The sequence below is a fragment of the Harmonia axyridis genome, chromosome 1, assembly GCF_914767665.1.
Source record: "Harmonia axyridis chromosome 1, icHarAxyr1.1, whole genome shotgun sequence".
In the NCBI taxonomy this organism is placed as follows: Eukaryota; Metazoa; Arthropoda; class Insecta; order Coleoptera; family Coccinellidae; genus Harmonia; species Harmonia axyridis.
In genome coordinates, this window is record NC_059501.1 from 40,308,575 (window position 1) to 40,329,840 (window position 21,266).

At 32.7% G+C, this 21,266-nt stretch overlaps 1 protein-coding gene across 1 annotated transcript; it reads left to right on the top strand.

The window, feature by feature from the left end:
• Nucleotides 1-2,374: 2,374 nt before the first annotated feature.
• On the top strand, nt 2,375-17,128 carry LOC123680989. The gene is made up of 9 exons (XM_045619143.1): nt 2,375-7,025; nt 7,084-7,235; nt 9,562-9,771; nt 10,348-10,557; nt 11,136-11,345; nt 11,728-11,931; nt 12,037-12,150; nt 13,619-15,637; nt 16,128-17,128. Exons 2-9 carry the CDS (start codon nt 7,094-7,096, stop codon nt 16,358-16,360), a joined length of 3,342 nt encoding a protein of 1,113 aa, XP_045475099.1. The 5' UTR covers nt 2,375-7,025; nt 7,084-7,093; the 3' UTR covers nt 16,361-17,128.
• Nucleotides 17,129-21,266: the final 4,138 nt, after the last annotated feature.

Here is a 21,266-nt window from a genome sequence, read left to right on the forward strand (position 1 = left end):
AAGTAGAAGGAGCACTATTTTGAATGCTGGATATTTGGATTTTTACCTGGATGTTTTGTTTTGACAGTGGTGATCATGAGGATTATATAAATCTATGAAGAGAGAATTATTTTATAATTGGATTCCTAAACAAATTCTTGGCATTGCATCTATAGTTTATTTATATTCTATATTGAAATTAAGTATTGTTATATCTGTTTTTTGTTCTTCAATGAGTAATCCAAAAATCTAATAAATTCCAATTGCTTTAAAGAATAGAGTATTTAATCGAAAAATATATTCAGAAGAGTAACTTCAAGAATTCCTTCACCTCTTACCCACTTGAAGATAATAATAGAATGCAATGAAATTTTAAAATTCACAAATTAAAAATAATTTCATGCAAAAATGCTTTTAGTGAGTGAGTTAAAGCTGTTATGGGCAAAATAATTTATGTAATATGATAGAAACTAGTATAAAAGCATTTCAATAAAAAACAGAAAACTCGAGTACAAATAGTACCTATATTTTTCATACAAGTTTAATCAATCATTCAGGTCATGAACAGTTTCAATAAATAGAGACTTTAGAAAGTAATTTACACACCGGCTGATAAATTGGTTCCAATTTTGAAAGTTACAGTACAACTGTAACAAATTTTTTATATACTAAATGGATTCTTTGAATTTTATTTCTGTCTTATTATGATATGGCTCTTCCATTCACTAAGCTACACTATTTAAATTTATCAACCAGTTTTCTTCACCAGTTTAGACACCACAGTTAAAATTATCCATAAGAGTTATTTGATGAGAATTTTGCAAGCAGGTTGGTATCCAGTGTCCATCAGTAATGCAACAATTTTTGAAGAGCCTTTGGTGAAAAGGAATATGCATATTTTAATGATCTTCAATGGGATCTTTCATGGGCGACTCTTAAATGAATAGATATCTCTTCATTGGATTTTTGAAATGAGATAGCATTTCACTATATTTTTACGTTATATAATCTGAATTTCAATTTATGAAATCACGACTATATGTGTCCCTTCGTAATAATCGTAATTTAGAAAATTCAGGATCTTTCGGATACAATAATGATGAAAATAATTTAAACTGGTTATTTCTATGATGAACCATAGCAATTTTTAGTGATATTTTTGTAACCAGAAATAAAGCCGCGACTAGACGTTCATGGCCTACTTCGATGTCAATAATTCCTGAATGGACTGTATATGTCTTATCGGGTAATATATATGTCAAATCGGGCAATATATGTCAAATCCGTTTTATTATCGTATATTGCTTCCGCTCCCCAACGTCTACACCAAAGTCTGATTCATTCGATGAATTTATTGATCAAATCATTTGCTTCTTTCGTCGTCAACTGAACAAGCCAATTTCTGGTTTTCCTCTTGAAAGTCTTATAGTTTTCAATTTTCTTCAATTGAATTGGGAACGCTGTATACATTTTAGAAAGAAGGTATTGAGCTGATCTTTGCCCTATTCTCTTGAAACATTTCGACGAATAGTAGGTTCTATCTTTATTTCTTGTTTCGTATTCATAATCTACGTTATTTAATGGTATCTTTCCCTTGAATACACTTACTGTCATTTTTAGAATAAATAAATTCCTGATGTTGAGTATTTTGGATGTTTGGAATAGTGGCTCACTAGGGTATGTTATTCTTTCTCTATATATATATATATATATATATATATATATATATATATATATATATATATATATATGACTAACGTCGAGTTCCAAGACATTTTTTACCAGCTAACCGCGAGTTCCAAGACCGATGTATAGTTCCAGGACAGTCTTGGAACTGATATATGCCTAATGTTGACTTCCAGGACCGAAATGATAGTTCCGGGACAGTCTTGGAACTGATATATGTATAATGCTGACTTCCAGTACCCTAATATACTGCATAGTTCCAGGACGTTTATCACGTTGATATCGTCTCTATTGCGTTCTTATAAAATCTATTCATTCGATTTCGACTGTCCCGCATGTCAGAAATATCTTTGCACAAGGAATGAAAATGGTTTTCTCAATGAAATTATATTCTTCTCGGAATCGGAATGACATTCGGTTCTAAATGTGCCATTGGTCCGAACATTTCTCGGTATATGAGTGGAAGTTTCCGCTTTAGATGGGAAATTAACTATTTCTTCGCATTTCAATTCTTCAAGTAGAAGTTCACTATATGTATAAATGACATGAGGAAATATAAGATGTCAATATGTAGTACGCAGTTCAATGGGATATCAGGCGATATTTTTGAAATATATCTCTTTATTGTTGAGTTTCGGGACATTAATTTTCGGTTGAAATTTTTATCATCTCGCATTACGCAATAAATATATATTTTTTTCATTCGTTCTTTTCTTCATGAAATGTGTGGGTCAGGAATTTGTGCAAATAATATGTGGATATTCCTTTCTATTGCTTATGGGATGCAGATGTACTCGCATTTGAAAAAAGTGATGTATGCAGGGTCTTCCATTGGAAATGTCCATAAGAAGTTTATGGATAAATGATAAGGTTCGACTCACTGATGACGAATCCGTCCTCAAATTCAACTCTGACCGTTCAGCCGTATAGGTACACGATAATTCTCTAATGAAAGGTCTTAGAAACTTAAAATTTTCAGAGTAGGTTTGGATCAGAAATGCCGCGGTTAAGTTCGTTTATGGATAAAATCCGATTATGGTTTCCGTAAATATTGACGTTCGAAATTTCATTTTCTTGTTGATGTCGGAACTGCAGTTTCGATCGCGATAAAGATTTCCAATTGGATGGAAAATGACATTTAAATGCTTTGTGCAAAATTTAATGCTCATCATCTAATCAGCACAATAGAAAATTAAAAAAGAATAACCAAAAAAATGACCAATATTTACGTGACCACACAACTGATGGATATCAGATTATGAAAACCATGACAAATGGACTATAGAAGTTTCAAGGAGAATATTGAAAATAGAGCCGTGATTACAGATCCGATTCAATTGAGATTTTGAATGTTCATATACAGGGTGTTCCAAATTGAGTCGGCACCATTGCCAACTCTGTTATTATGGATGCTACGATGTCGGTTAAATGGGCAAACTGGTAGCATTCTCAGTGGCCTTCTCGATGCCGAAAAAAAAAAAATAGACGCGTTGTCATAATATTTCATAAAATGATATTTTTTCAATGGAACACCCTATATTTTTTCATGCATTTAGATTCGTAATAACATTCTCAGCAACAAAGCTTATCTAACATTTTTTCGTAAAGGTGAAAATAAGACAGTTGTATTAATAGGAAACATTTATAACAGACGGATTTGATAAAATGCTATAAAATATCGAGTTAATGTTCAAAAACACCGCCTTCTCGTTGAACACATATTTGGGCCCTGTTAATTTTTGTTTTGTTTTCGGCATTTTTGTTTAAGATTATCGAGTAATGATCGGATGATGAGGATGAACCATTATTTAATTCGATTGCGCCCACGCTCGACTCTAGATAATTTGATATAAAAAATGAAGAATATCATAAAATAATGGAATGTGGTATGAAATAATGAAACTTATATTTCTCAAGAAGGATCAGTTGGAAGTGATGAAATAGAATTGTTTTCTTATATTTTGCATTCCATTTTTGAGGAATCAACATTCTGATTAGAGATTTTTTTTTTTTCTTTCATTGAAGGCATCGACTGCTATGGTCATTAGCCTCTAACCTAACCATCACCGGACATGTACAACATCCATGACCTAGCCAGGATTCGAACCCGGTACCTTCGGCACCACAGTCGACATCTCTGTCCACTGCACTACCGAGGTAGTCTGATTAGAGAATTGAAAAGATAATAATGCAGAACCCCAAGTGGTCATGAAATCCGGCAACGTAAAGCGAACGCCGACAAGCCTGATGAGTTCTTGAAAACTTCACTTTCACTTTGAAAATGTGTGCAGTAAAACTGTCTGCGCGAAAATTTGAATTACACTTCTCAGTTTAGTTTTTAGTGGTGTTTCCGAATATCGAAACAGATTTTCAAAATTCCGATGTACAGGGTGTTGTTACGAGGATTCAAACTATTCATAATTTTTTGTTAACCAGGACCTGAATTTTCGAGGTGGTTATTGCATGATACGTTTGGGCTCTCAATTAGGAACATATTTGCCAAATATGAAGAAAATATACTGGGTGGTTCGTTTGAAATGGCCTCTGAAAGGAACGGGCAAAACGCATAAAACACTCTGTATCTCGCCTACGAAGACTGTAAGACCCAATGAATGGGGTATCTCCAGAATCGCCTTGGTGTCAACTAAGCACCTATGAAGTATTTCCGTTTCCCAATGAAACACCCTGTATACGCGAAATTTGCAGGGAAGGTTCGGATCTCCAATGCCGCAGTTGAGTTCGTTTAATAAGCAGAACCTGAATAGGGGTTCCGTAAATATGGCCGTTCGAAATTTTGTATTTTGTGAATTTCGAAACCAAAGTCACATTTGCGAGGGAAATTTGCATTCAGATGTAGAATGACCATATAAAGCTTCGTGCGAAATATCTTGTTGATCACTTGATCAGAACCATAGAAACTCTGTTACCACAGAACTGACGTTGAGTTGAGATTTTGGGTATTGATATAAAATAGCAATGCTAAGCTCCTCGCCAAATTTCAAGCTTATCGCATAATGAGAACCATAAAAAATTAACCATAGAAAATTCAAGAAGAATATTGGATATTAAAAACTTGATATCTCTGTGATTACAGATCTGATCAGATGGAGATTTCGCGTGTATACATAAAATGATCATTCGAGACTGCGTGCACAATTTCGTGCGGATAGCATAAACAGAACAATAGAAAATTCAAGAAGAATTAAAAAAATGTACACCTAATATATAAGTTACAACAAATTTGCTCGAGTTGAAATTTTGCCTGAATATATAAATTATCAATTTTGATCTTCATGCAAAATTTCGTGTGAATAGAGGCTTCTACATAAAATTCAAGCAGAATATTGAAAATATTAAAGTCCGGCTTGAAAAGACTCCTCGGGGTCGGTATAGAGATGATTCAGATATAGGTACATCTTTTTAATGTTGAATTTCGGGACCGTAACCAGATGTCTTCAATCCATATAGTGAATTCTCCAGTTATCGGCAATACAAGGGTTGTAAATAAATGTTTACACCACGTCTGGTGTTTTCTTCAAGATGTGGATGATGATATTCCCCCTCTTATCGAATTTTTGCTGCAAGAGCCCTAGTACAGCGTTGCCGTTCGTACGATAATTATCGTTTTGTACGATAATTTGCTGCTCAATTCTATGTACGATATCGCATGTACGATAATAGCGTTTTGTACGATAATTTCAGTGTACCTATCATTTGAGCTAAAGTGTCAATAGATACTCAAAATATAATGAAACTCAGTATGACCAGATTTAGTTGATATCCAATTTTTCAGTAGATTATTGCATTTTCAGGAAGTTTTTAATAGGAAGAAATCATTTGATAGATTTTAGTAGTTTCAAAAAATCTAACCGAGACGGTTGGGAATGTCTAGACTCAAGAATGTTCCGATGAATCAATTCATATTCAATATAATATACTTTTCAATTGAAAAGGGCGTATCTGCAAAATAGCACATTTGGGATATTTGTCTTTGAAGACTTTCATTTCATCCACAGATTCAATTGAATTAATATGAAGAAAAAATAAATGATAATGCATGTTAATTAAATTTAATCTGTAGATGGCACAAATGAAAGTATTTAAAGTTCAATCAATATCCCAAAAGTGATTTTTTGTAGATACGCACGCACTTCTCAATTCAAACGTCAGTATAGATTCATCATATTCCAATCTGATCACGCTGATGAAACTGTTGAAATGATGTTCGATCAATACATTGCTTTCCGGAAATAAAGAGGATCTTATACGAATTCAATACAGTAATTACAATATCTTATGCATAATGGACCTGTACTTAGCAACTCTCATGCTTGTAGACACCTCTGATAATGCTTTGTCGGCATTATCCATAACAGAATTACGGTTCGTTTTATGGGTCGGCTTTAAAATTCAGTAAAGACGGATAACTTTTTTGACCGTTATGCAAATTTAGGTAGCTATTATTTGAAAGCGTTGAATATTTTGCAATAACCTGGACCACTTTAGGAATCACTGGCCTGGCGTATACCGATGACGAATACAAAAATCACATTTGGCAAAACCAGAGGCAACGCCGACAAAGTGGATATACAAAGGATAATAATAAATCTCGAAAATAGACGTGCTCGTAGGGAAATAAAAATAATTATCTTGAAAGCGATAATAAACTAATAAACTCTGAAGGGTGCGATTTTCGACTGCCTTGAAGATTTCAAAGGAAAGTAAAATGATTATTGGTTCATTTTTATGGAAAAAAATTTCGTTTTTCGTTTCTGCAAGAATTCTGAAATTTCATATTTTGAAAATCTTGGGAGGGGTAATTACTATATAATACTAGTACTCTTCACTATTTCTATACGGTCTTGCTTACTGACTGACTGATATTTGTACGTTTTTGAGACTCAATTATTAAGTGAAGTTAGTGAAGGTGTTTGAAGTTTTTTTATAAGTTATATTTGCCTTTGACCTAAGGACTTTTTGTTTATTCAGTTATTAAAGGTAAGAGCTTAATATACAATTCGATATTTTTCAACCTTAAAATTACTTTTTTGAAGATATAAAACTTGAAAACGATTTATATTTGAATGTATTAGATTTTTGTGTATAACCAATATCGGGTGTTTCATGTCATCGTATATAGGCAAAATCTCGCTCATTTGACGAGATAATAAAAAAATTTCTGTTACTAGGGCCTAGTAACAGTTGGAATAATACAGATCTATTCTGAATTTCTCCAAGTGAATATTAGAACTCTGAAAATAGACGAGCAGATAAATTCGATTTTTTTAATCTGAAGTTGGTTGTGTTGTGAATATTTCGGAGTGAAAACTTGTGTTTGAATATTTCGATCTTTTTGTAAGGTAAGATCTATTGATAATCTTAATTGAGACAGTTAAATAAAGAAATTGTGTTTTCCAGGAAAGCAAAAATGTTTGGTCTAGTTCATTTTCCCGACCAGACTTACGGAATATATTCAATGAAAAATATTTCAAAGAAAAAAGGAGATAATAATGCCTGCATTGTAAAACATAGAGGTGCCAAATATGAAGCAGTACTGATAACAGAAAAAGGTGAGTTGTTTTTTTATATTATCACCCATAATTATTTTTTATCGATTGAAAATAAGTTGTTAGAATGAAATTTCTTTTTGAAAATCTCCAGGGATACATATGAATTTTGCCACTATAATTGAATATAGAATATTCTTAATTGATCACAATACTGCAAAGTTCCATAACACCCCCTGTACCTCCTGTTTCGTAATCAGAAATTTCGAAATGAAACTTATTGTTGATAAAATAAAATTAAATTTTTTCGAGTGCCTGTATCCGAATTGATCGCTCTATCATTTCATCACGATGTCTGTAGTTTTTGAATTCCGAGCCGGAAATGGTTTCAAAAGGTTCCACTCACTGTTGACAAATCTATCCTCAAATTCGATTCTGTCCGGCCGAACGTTTATACGATAACTTCCGAACGAGAACTCGGTTGCTAAATTTAATTTAATTTTCTGAATGAACTCAATTTTCTAAGATAATTTTTGTGAGAAAATTTTTTCATAAATCGAACCAAAATATTTTTTACATATCTAAAGCGAAAAAAAATCAACAGAAATTGATGAAATGTTTGATGATTGTACTTATCTCTATACCTCACACGAAAGTAAAAAAGAATCGATAAATATCGAACAGTTCCTTCATTAAAGCCATCTAAATTTTTCTTTTGGTCCTCTAGCATAATTGAAAAAAAAAACTGGTAGGGCTATGATGGCCAAAAGTTTGAAATTGAGCTGTCGAAACAATTCAAATAGTAATGAAAATTTATCACAAAAATATTTCACTGTAATTCCAATGAATCTATGTTAGGGGTCGAACTCTCGACCTTGAGTTATTACCTGTGAATTATAAATTTGAACTCATCCAAGGATAATTCAATTTTGTTAGAAGACCGGAGGAGAATTTTGGATGGCTTTAATGAAGGAAGGTTTGATATTTTTCGATTCAGTTTTCATATTCGTGTAAAGTATGAAAACAAGACAATCGTGAAATATTTCATCAATTTCGGGTGAATAATTTTTTCCTGTAAACATGCAACAATTATATTCCTTTCGATTTATAAAGATTTTTTTATTGAAATTCTTGGAAAATTGAGTTCATTCGGAAAATGAAATTCAATTTGACAACCGAAAAAAAAAATTACGAACATTGCAGGTTTTCCGCCAGTTTGAAATTTTTTTTCAGGGTTCTTTACCTTTTTCGAATTTAGCACCAAAAAATAAGTTGGTGTGACCAGAAATCGTAACTTTAAAGGTTCATACTGATCATGTTCAATAAAATATTGCTCAGAAATTACGTTGAACCCTTTGTGTCTCAAGTTCGCTTTGAAAACGAGATATATGTTGTCTACCTTCGGCAGCACAGTGGTTTGGGAGACGGCTGTGATGCTGAAGGTACCGGGTTCGAATCCCGGCTAGGTCATGGATGTTATGGTATGATGAGGTTACATGTAAGAGTAGCTTCAAGCTAAATGTCGCCTTGTTGTATCTAATTGAAGAATAAAGTCGTTAAAAAAAAAAAATATGTCATAAGACAAAAATTATTCTCCCGGTGTCATCTACACGACCATATATGTTAATCCAGTTAATAATAAAACACCCTGTACATATAGAGCCAAACATTTCAATTGACTATATCGGCTGTCCCAAATTCGTTGTCTAGTGATGGGATCTCAGAAAACTTTTGAGCTAGCAAAAGATGAATGGCACATTTGCGGACTCGAACAGATAATAAATTCAACTGTTTTCAAGCTATAGAAGAAAATTGGAAATTGGCGTGAAATGAAAAGTACTACAGTCACTTTTTTGGTAAAATCCATTGGTATAATTATTTCATTCTTATTGCTTACTTAGTCTAGAAGTTATAATACATAATTGTTGTTTATTAAAAACCACAAATGTTTCTAAAATAAATAAAATCGTTTTTTCAATTTTCGAAGATATATAATATGATAAATAAATTTCTTTAAAAACTACAAAAATCATAAAAAGTTTCAGTTTCACACGGCAAATCAACCAAGGGCCTATTTATGATAATTTGTGAACTTCTGATAATTAAATTATTTGGTGGTCAGTAAGGTCTCCGGATTCAACATCGTTAAATTTTTTATTTCATATGAATAAAAAAAATTGAAAAAATTAATCAATTCAAACAAAAATGAATTTTCCCTTATGAATTGAACACAAAAGGAGAAAGGGATTCCGTTTTGGACATTAGGTATTCATCTTTTGAGAATTGAAGTTGAAAATATGCCATCCATTATATTCCTTTCTTAAGGTTGTAGTTGAGATTTTCTGAGTGACAAATAATATATTCATATCGAATCTATATTCATTTTCAGAGAAAAAAGAAGAACTGAGGGTACTTCAAGATGAAATGGTTGGACAGCTAAAATCAGTAAAGAAATCTGTAAGCGATAATAATTTCACTGATTCGAAAATTGGAGAAAAATATGTGGATATGGACAGACCATCTACTTCCTCCATCAACCATAAATATGTTTCCTCCGTTGTTAAAAAAGATGAAGAAAGTAGTGATGAAGCAATTCAAGGTAATTACTTTTTCTCGAAATATTTTCAATAACACGGTCATTTGACACGTATTTTCAACCTTAAATCGTAATATTTCGGTCAGATTTTAGCTGAAATTCGGTAAAAAGGCAAAAAATATCGGAAATTAGGGTTTCCACTATTTTCAGAATCAAGCATTTGAATATATAAGTTTAATAAAGTATCATTCTTTATGTCACCTGATTAATCATTTATTTCTTTCTATATGAAAAGTCAGTTAAACTTTCAATTTTATTGTGTTGATGAAATATAGCTTTCAAAAATTCAAAACGAATCGTTATTAATTAGCATTCATTAACTATAAAAATTCATAAAAATGAATCATTGAATCCAAAATGAGATTTCACTCATTAATGAATAAATAAATAGGGATTGGTTTTGGTCATTATCCATCTTTTAAAAATCGAAGTTGAAAATATGCCATCCATTATTCCTAGATCCTATGGCTACAGGGCTACTATTCAATACCATCGAATTTTGCCCACCGGGTACAATTAAGTTTTTCTGAGTGACTGTTTGCAATAAAATATTTATATCCAATCCATATTAATTTTTAGAGCAAAGAGAAGAACAGAGGATTCTTCAAGATGAAACGCTCGAACAAAGAGAATCAGTAGAAAAATCTATAGGCAATAATCATTCCACTGATTCAAAAATTGGAAAAAAATATGTGGATATGGAAAGACCATCTACTTCCTCCATCAACCATGAATATGTTTCCACCGTCGAGGGTAGAGATGAACAAAGTAGTGATGAAGCAATTCAAGGTACTTACTTTTTCTCGAAATATTTTCAATAACACGGTCATTTGACACGTATTTTCAACCTTAAATCGTAATATTTCGGTCAAATTTTCGCTGAAATTCGGTAAAAAGGCAAAAAATATCGGAAATTAGGGTTTCCACTATTTTCAGAATCAAGCATTTGAATATATAAGTTTAATAAAGTATCATTCTTTATGTCACCTGATTAATCATTTCTTTCTTTCTATATGAAAAGTCAGTTAAACTTTCAATTTTATTGTGTTTTGATGAAATATAGCTTTCAAAAACTCAAAACGAATCGTTATTAATTAGCATTCATTAACTATAAAAATTCATAAAAATGAATCATTGAATCCAAAATGAGATTTCACTCATTAATGAATAAATAAATAGGGATTGGTTTTGGTCATTATCCATCTTTTAAAAATCGAAGTTGAAAATATGCCATCCATAATTCCTAGATCCTATGGCTACAGGGCTACTATTCAATACCATCGAATTTTGCCCAACGGGTACAATTAAGTTTTTCTGAGTGACTGTTTGCAATAAAATATTTATATCCAATCCATATTCATTTTCAGAGCAAAGAGAAGAACAGAGGATTCTTCAAGAAGAAACGCTCGAACAAAGAGAATCAGTAGAAAAATCTATAGGCGATAATCATTCCACTGATTCAAAAATTGGAAAAAAATATGTGGATATGGACAGACCATCTACTTCCTCCATCAACCATGAATATGTTTCCACCGTTGAGGGTAGAGATGAACAAAGTAGTGACGGAGCATTTCAAGGTACCTACTTACTTGTTCTTCACATATTTTTGATAACAAGATCATTTGAGTCTTATTTTCATCCTCAACTATTATATATGTATGTATATTATAGCTCAATTCACGAACAACTTTAATTTTATAGTGACGCAGTGGCGTACCCAAGGGGGGGATAAGGGGGATATATTCCCCCAGGAGGAATATCCATTGTATGTAACAACCTTATATAACACAATCTTATTATGAGTAAGCAAACTTCTTTGGAAAACTTCTTCAAAAGAAGGAAAATGCGAACAATTTTTTCTATATCCTCCCCAAGGCTTATGCCTGGGTACGCCTCTGTAGTGACCTGATAGCTAATAGCTATATCGAGGGCTGATATTGAATCTTTATTGATTTGCAGAGAAAATAATTATAGAAGATATATTGCTTAATCCGCGGAGATCGCCAGAAAAATCTCTAGTCTATGAGGATTTCAATGATTTTTCAATTGGAACAGAATATGTGGAAATTAACCGATCATCTACTTCTCTTATGAAGAACTTCGATGATACTGTTTTCTCCACTGTTTGTGGAGAGGAGGAAGACAGATATGCAGAATTTCAAGGTACTTCATTTATAATAATCAACCTTCCTTGAATATCCCTGTATATTTATGTGTGATCATTGTTATCATGCCATTGAATTAAAACGGTATTATATTATGCTTCAGATAATAGTACCATGGAAGCTTCAGATATGAATGTTGACAAAAACAAACAGAGTATTATGCAACATCATGGAATACCAGTTCAAGTGGAACCTGAAGATGAGATAGAATTATCAGGTAGTTATACCCTTCTCAGAAAAAGCATATATTTTCGTGAGAGCAATATTAATTGATTAAATTAATACCCATATTCCTTGAAACTTGTTTCTACAATCTATACTGAAAAATGAAAAAATATATTTGTTCAGATATCGTTACTGTAAAACCTTCTTTCGAAATTTTTCGAATCTTTTGCTTATACAGGGTGTAACATGAGTGGTTGGCTATAGCCTAGTGGTGAGTGTAGGTTATCCAGGCTTTTTAGAGAAGTGGCTTGTTGTGTATCTTAAGACAGTTAGTAATGTACAGGAAGATTAATGAAAATCGGCTACAATTTCGGATAACCATTACTCGCAAATCAGCAGTCCGATTTTATTTGAATTTTGTGGGTTTGTTCACATCAAACAACCTTTCAGAGCGTTCAATGTTATTTTGATATTTCTAGGGCAATAATAAGATCTTTGAGATTTTTCCCTGAATCACCCTGTATCTCCGAAACTAACAGTTGGGATACGCAACAAGCTACTTTTCTGAAAGGCCTGGATGACTTGCATTCACTACTAGGCGAAGGCCAACCATTCAAGATACACCCTGTATAGAACAGTAATTCCTAATAATGGGACCTGCAACATTTGCCCAATGTTCCATACCTCTTAGAGAAATTATTACTTGAGCTTTCCTGAAAGAAAATAAAAATATGGATCTTCATAATATTTCTAAGGTTATGGTTGTTATGAAATCATAAAAAGTATATATTGTACCATTCGAAACAAGTCTGAAATTAAATTAGTTTCATTGTTAATTATTGTCAATCGTTTATTTCATATGCAAATATTTAATTGGACGTTGGACTTCTAATAGGCCATCGCGGTGAATCACCCTGTATGTAAATAATAAAATATAATAAATATTTATATACATTCTATACAGTGTGTTATTGAATCTTATCAAGCAAAACGCTCTTTCAGGTGAATTCAAGTTTTTAATTAACCATCTTATGGTAACATTGCTCATGAAGACCATATTTCACAGAGTCACAGCATGATTTTTTTCTAATTATTAATCCAAATATTTTCTCTCCTTTATCAAACTTGCCTTAATGATGGTGTACACAATTGAAACCGTAGATAACAAATTTTTTCAAAAGATCACACATTTTCTGCAATTTACCTAAATAATGGTGTGAAAGATTGTAATTAACGTAACTTATTGCACAACCTCATGTAAGTAGGTATAATAAAGCAGCTAAAAAATGGGGTAGTTATTTGAAAGAAAATATGACGTCAACCTGTAAAAATAAATGACGTCATGAGTGAAATCATAAGAAAACATTAAATAACTCACTTATTGATTTTGCCCCTTTTTTATCTACACACTGTATATGTTCCCTAATTCGAGAAATATGAAACATCGCGCTGTCGCTTTCTTGTGAACCTAAATGTTTATAACTTCAAAGTTTTTCCTAAATTATTATTATTATTTTCAGTTTATGGAGACAATTCTGATGATGATTCAGATTATAATTTATCTACTTATTCAGAAACGCAATCTGATAACTCACGAGATGGCAGTCGGAGCTCAACACCATGTTCCTTTCTATCTGAAATGGATCTGAATATTGAGGAGAAAACGCAACCGAATGAGTCCAATAATAATTCCCTCTCGAAAAGCATCCAAGTTCATTTATCTGCCTCGTTAAACGAACCAGGGTGCGATGATGAAAATATGATGGTAACTGAGTCCCGCGGAAGAAAAGGAGACAAGAAGGCAAATTTTTGTTTCTACTGCCATACGAAACAGCAAAAAATCTCACGACACCTAGAGAATAAACACAGCGGTGAGGAGGAGGTGAAAAAATTTATTATGTTACCAAAAGGTAACGTAGAAAGGGCCAAGATTATTGGTCAGATAAGAAAAAGGGGAAATTTCCTTTTTAATACGAATGAGAATTTAAATGATGGTGAGCTGATTGTGGCGCGACGGCCTAAAAGCAGCAGGAATAAAAGTGGTAGGGATTACAGTGCATGTGCAAACTGTAAGGGATTTTTCTCAAAAGCCACCCTTCGAGTGCATTTCAGATCCTGCACAGGCATTGATTCCGACATTAAAAGATTGCCAAATTTGCTAAGTAAAAAAATCACATCAAGAATACATCCTATGGCATCAATAACTGTGAGAAATCATTTATTCCCACCGCTGAGGGAGGATGATGTATGTAGAGCAATCAGATATGATGAACTCATCATCATTTATGCTAACAAAATGGTGGAAAAATATAGAGAACCGAGACATTTCCAAATGATAAGGCAGAGATTACGATTAATTGGTAATTTCCTCATTAAAATGAAGGCACTGAGTAAGGAAATAAATAATTTAGCCTCTATATATGACCCAAAATTTGTAGACATGGTTTTATCTGCTATAAATATGTGTGCCCGGTACACTGAAACTACGAACTGCTTCGAAGCTCCTTCGGTAGCGTTCAGTTTGGGCACACTGCTGAAGCAGATTGGCAATTTATTAATAACAGAGTGCATTAAAAACCACAAGGAAGAAATGCGAAAAAATGCTAAATATTTCTTGAAAGTTTTCGCTCAAGAAGTGAACATAAATGTAAACAGAACTGTTGCTGAAACTCAACTGAAAATGAGTAGAACAAAAACAGTTATGCTACCCACAATGGGCGACATAAAAAAACTCAGCGACTATTTGACCAAGAAGAGAAAAGACGCCCTTGAGAAATTGAAAATTTGCTTCTCGTCATTGGCCTGGATAGACTTAGCAGAGGCAACGCTAACGTCTATCCAGGTTTTCAATAGACGACGCGCTGGAGAAGTCGAGAGAATTAGCATTACCGAATTTGAAAAATACGAAACGATTGAGAGAAGTAATAATGATCTATTTCAATCACTTTCAGAGAAATCAAAAGAAATTGCAAAAAAATATGTTCGATTCACTATAAGGGGCAAGTTGAATCGGACGGTTCCTGTTCTATTGGATACTCATTTATGTGAGTGCATCCAATTAATAATAAAAAACAGAACAAATATGAGGGTCCACAAGAGTAACCCTTATGTATTCGGTACACCAGGGTCGGATACAAAAAAGCATCCACATCTGAGTGCCTGCACTTTGATGAGGAAATTCTCTGAAGCTTGTGGTGCTGAGCACCCGACAAGACTACGTGGCACCAATTTGAGGAAACATATAGCCACTACGTGTATTACTTTGAATCTTGAAAATCAAGACGTAGTGGATTTGTCGAACTTCATGGGCCATTCGGAGAAGATACACAAGGGCATTTATCGTCAGCCCATTATAAGTAGGGACATTTTGGGCATTTCACAACTCCTGCAAACAGCTCAAGGAGAAAATGAAAATGCAAGCAGTGATGACTCCGAAAATGAGGTTGTCAATGATGAAGAACCAATTCCTACAAATGAAATCAATTCAACAGGAGGAACTCCAAATCTTAGTGGGGGGAATAGGAGGAATTCCAGCAAAGGTGAGATACATAATTACATTTCATTCGAACTGCTAATTGTAATCAATTCACCAACCTCAAAATAGTTTTTTTTTCAAAAACATCTTGAAATTTCGACTTTACTAATGTCATTTCCCGAAGCAATTTTTTTTGGTACGGCCGTGAACGTAAAATAGTGATTTCATCACTATATTTTATATTATAGTATTACCAATCGAAAACAAATCTACAGCTGAGCTCCAGCGAGGGCTCTCGTGAAGTATATTGAATTTTTCCACTCCAGATCTAAAATATAATATGAAAGAACTTGAATTTCAACAATTCATGTTCATTAGGACCAAGTGAATCACTACGGAGTGGAATAAATGTCTCTTAAAAAAATTCTCTTGATATATCATACGATTTATGTTTGAGAAAAAAAATTGCTTGTGTTGTTAGAGTAGAATCACTCTCGTCTTGAAAAGTTACTGAAACTTGTGTATTGTTTCAACTCTTTTTTCCATTTTTATAGCCCATACCCTATCTGGCACCCTCAAAAGAGTGAGGTGGACCCAAGAGGAGAAGGATGCTATTTTCCGTATTTTCGGAGAATATATGAATAGAAAAGCTCTACCTCCTTTGAAAGTGATACAAACAGTGATAAAAGAAACTCCTGTTCTTCAGAATCGCACGTCACCACAAATAAAGACATGGATTCACAATCAGCTGAAGGGCTCCAAGAAGAAACTTTCATTTTCAAACTGAATATTTGTGATATTTTTAATTTATACATAGTCATTCGTTTTTATTCATATTTATTTATTTTTTCATATATTTATTTACTTTTCAAGAAAGTTGTTTATGTTTCTTCATTTTCATTCATTTATTTTCATTTATATTTGTTCGTTTTATTTAGAGATTTATTTATGTTCCTTTGAAATTCATTTATTTGTATTCTTAAGATTTTTTCAAGATGGTGTTTCTTTCGAAACACTTCATTTACAATTGAAGTTTATTATTTTTCTTAATCAAAAACCAAAGAAAAACCGAATATTTTATTGTCACCATATTTTTATGCCTTCAACTGGAAATTCCTAACTAGATATTACAGAAGAACTAGGTCGACTAGAAATTTGGAAATGGAGATTAGAATATTTATCATTCCTGGCTCTTTCGTACATATAGAGAAGATATTTAAATTTGAAAAGAATTATGATTCCCTTGACTTCCTCATTATTTAAAATACTTTACCCAATAATTTAACTTCACCTTATTTTTATGACCTTTAACTGGGAATACTCAAGTTCAATCAAGAAGTTACTGAGGAACTGGGTCGACTAGAAATTTGAAAATTGAGATTAGAATACTTTCTCAATCTAGGCTCTTTCGGTTATACAGAGGATCAAAAAAATGTTCATAACGGCGACCCCCCCCCAATTTAAAGGCTAGGATCGCCCTTGTCATAAATGCAATTTCTGTAACGAAACTACAATGAAATATATTTTCGAAAATAAAATAATCCTCATATTAAGACCAATTCTGTTCACAATTTTCATCACTATTCGAAACGTCCTATGACGATATTTCGAAAATTCTCAGCAGAGTTTTGAATAATTATATGACCCATATACAGTATTTGATTCCTTCATTCTAGTATTCACAGCCAAAATCTCATTCCACCAAATTTTTTTGCGTCGGAGTTATCGAGTTTTTTTCAGAGATGCTCGAATTGACAAATTGAAATATCTCAAAATCGGAAAATTTTGAGCACATGAGACGTCAAAATTAGCCTCATTCTAACCATGCTTCCTAAATCTGGAGTGAAATATAGGGTATTTCCTAATAAAAAACACAGGTTTTGTGCCTACCACCTGAGACACCCTGTATATAAGAATATATAGGGGGTGTCACACAAAAGCGGATTGGACGGTGACTATTGTTTTAAATTATATAGATACCCTATATTTTTTGGGGTATTTCAATTCCAGGAACATTCAGCATATTTTTACATATTTTTTCACTCATTTTCCGTTCAACAGTTTTCCAAATATTTGTGATCTCGGCAAAATTCTATATTGTATGTATCAATCGCGTTATTTAAAATAGCGTATTAATTTGAATAATTTTACAGATTCTGGTCGTAGATTACGAATCTGGGACTCACGAAGTCTGTAATCCTGCTAGTTTTTCCGTAATAAAATTGTAAATTTGGTTTAATGAGGGTAAGGTTATTCATAATAATGGATAGTTTTCTTGTATTTTCTTAATTGGTTCTCGTTGTAAATTATGAATTCCTGAAAAAAAATCTGTTTTCGTCAAAAACTAGGATTTATTAGTTTTGTTTACATCCGATGGAGGATATGATATTTCAAACGGAACAGCTGACAGAAACGATTGAAGCCGCCATGGGGTGTAAATATGAATACAATCGTCGTTTTGACAAAGAAAAAAGGCTTGAAATATGATTAATTCACCATATCTAACGAAAAACAATTGGGAAATTACAAGCAAAATATCTATTATTAACCTTCATTAAGCCAACTTTACAATTTTATTTTGGAAAAACTAGCAGGATTATAGCATTTTCGTCACCCAGATTTCAGATACGACATAACTCCGGACATATATTCATAGATTTTTCTTCAAACGACCTGACGAATGATCCTCTAGAGTTTTGTATCGAGGTTAGGAAATACCTTTTTCATCTGAACAGAACTAGGACAATTAAACATTCAGCAGGAAATTGAAACAAACGATGTTGAACAGATGTAGTTAAGAACCCATTTATTTTATTAGCATATTTTTATGCGAAGAAATATAATACGGAGACGATCGAAAAATTCCGTGGAGTTCTTGACATAATACAGATTCCATATTAGGTATACTCATATCCACATTGCCTATGGTTCTATAAATATTTCATTGTCAAATTTTTAAGTATTAATTCTCGAATATAACATGAGCGAAAATATGAAACTGAATTTTCATTCAAAGCAATAAATATATTTACTCTTGGAAAAAAGGGTTACTTTCGAAATATGTAGTAACAAAAAATGCTATTCAAAGAAAGTGTTGAAAATGCCTGCCACCCACTTCTTCGCACAGCATTTTTGTTGTTTTTGATATAGGTATATTATAATATCACATCTTTTTTCAAGAGTGAAAATATTAAAAGTTTTGAATGAAAATTCAGGCTTCATATTTCAGATTATATTATAATCGATATTGACAACTTGAATTGAATTTGAATTTCATTGATAAAACAACAACTCTACTTACATATCCGGATTCAGAATCGATTGAGCATTCAAAAGATATGAAAAAATATTGTGAAGTATATTTTACAAGAAAAAATTTCTACTTTCTAGAAAATCGGAAGTTCAAATGAGGAAACAAAGGCTGATAAATTGTCTGTAGAACTTATTTTGAAAACCAGTCAAATTTGCAGAAAAAAATTTTTGAAAAAACTGTTTTTCCTCAATAAGTTTACTCGCCTTGGTTCGATAGTTTTTCCAATAACATATTTGAATAGTCTGTGGAATATACCATCATATTGATGGGACACGTTCCAATTTTGGTTGAAGGATAAGCAACAAAATCCAGTGATCTGCTTACGTGAAAAATGCGATAAGAGGAGGAATAGCATCGTCCATTTCATAAACCGACGTGGTGAAAACATTGATTTACAACATCTTTGATATTGCCGCTAATTGGAGAATTCGCTAGAAGTATTAAAGACATCTGGTGGCGGTCCCGAAATTCAACATTAAAAAGAGGTACATAAATATATCCCAATCATTTCTATGTCGACTCCGAGGTTAATTTTTTATTGTTCTCATTATGCGATCAGCTTGAAATTTGGCGAGGAGCTTAGCATTGCTATTTTATATCAATACCCAAAATCTCAACTCCGTCAGTTCTGTGGTCACAGAGTTTCTATGGTTCTGATCAAGTGATCAACAAGATATTTTGCACGAAGCTTTATATGGTCATTCTACATCTGAATGCAAATTTCCCTCGCAAATGTGCCTGTGGTTTCGAAATTAAAAAAATACAAAATTTCGAACGGCCATATTTACGGAACCCCTATTCAGATTCTGCTTATTAAACGAACTCAACTGCGGCATTCGAGATCCGAACCTTCCCGGCAAATTTCGCGTACCTATATAAGTTCAAAAGTTATAGTGTATTAATTGTAGTGAGTCGAGCTAAATTGTTTGGACTATTCACTGCTGAGAACTCGGAAATTGACATTGTGACGAAATAATAAAGCGATAAACCTCGAGGCGAGCGCTCAAAACTGAATGGGATGGAGTTGGCCCCTTTTCATAAGTACAAATTTCGGAAATTAGTGTCCCTCGTCCATAAATTGATAACATATCTGAATAGAAGGAAGGAAGAAGATATGTTACGTCATTGAATATTTCGCGGGAAACTGATGTCTCCAAAAACACCATTAAATAGATGTATATTCATTTTGATCGCGTATTTTTACGCGAAGTGAGATAATTCGAAGGCGATCGATAAACTGATAGATATGAAACAACTACATAGTTTTTAGAGTTTTTCCAATATTTTTCCAGATGAGGGTGAAGTTTTTGACATCAGTAATCATTCAGATTTATATGAATCCTGGCAGAGAGTCAAGATCAGAAGAATATTTTCCACAAAAATATTCAATTCGTGAAGTTCGTTTATACCCAATATAAAAAATCCGAATTTTCTCATCCAGAATAGTATACATGTCTGAATGAAGATAAAAGTAGAATATTACATAGTGATTAAGCAATAAACCGAAGTCCCAGATGCTAACAGCCAACATTCAATAGCAGTACTCATATTTTTCGTATTTTTTTTTTCAGTGGATTAATGAATGATGATCGAAAACTTGATGGCAATGAAATATTTATAACAGTTCATCTGATATTATGGTAAACAGGGAAATGTTTATTCACAGTATACGTACTTGTCTTTTTTTGTCATGTGTTGTTAAGATCATTGCTGTTGAACTGTTTTATAAGGAAGTCATTTTTGGAATTCAATATCATAGAAAAAATTAGATTTAGAATACGATACGCTAAATAAATTCCAATCATAATTATGAAACAATTGGGATATGTCATAATAAACGGGGAATCCAAATGGAACAGAAAAACCTTTGTTCATTTATTGAATTAATTTCAGCCCGGAGGGAGTGGAAATATGTCTACGAAACGTTGGCAAAGTTAGAAAAGTGTTTCAGACACCGAAAGTCCTATCAACACTGTTAACCTATATACATGTACTTTGTTTCGTTATGACTTTTCAACTGATATTTCTTACTCGACTTTTCTTCATTTTAAGAGATTTTGAAAACGAATTGTGGAATAATGGGCGTTTCATGAAGGAAACGTGACTGCGAAAATAAAATTTCTAAAAAACTTTCCAACATAAAATAACTTTTTTAGGGTAGGTCTCGGAACTGGACATTACATGCAAAAATTGATATATAAATTGACCAATAAAGAGTACATCAAGTTTGATGTTACCAAAGCTTTCTTAAACTTATATATGGTGAAATGAACCTATATACTATCGGATGTATACAATCTATCCATATGTACAAAATGTCTTGGAACTCAACGTTAGTCATATATATATATATATATATATATATATATATATATATAAT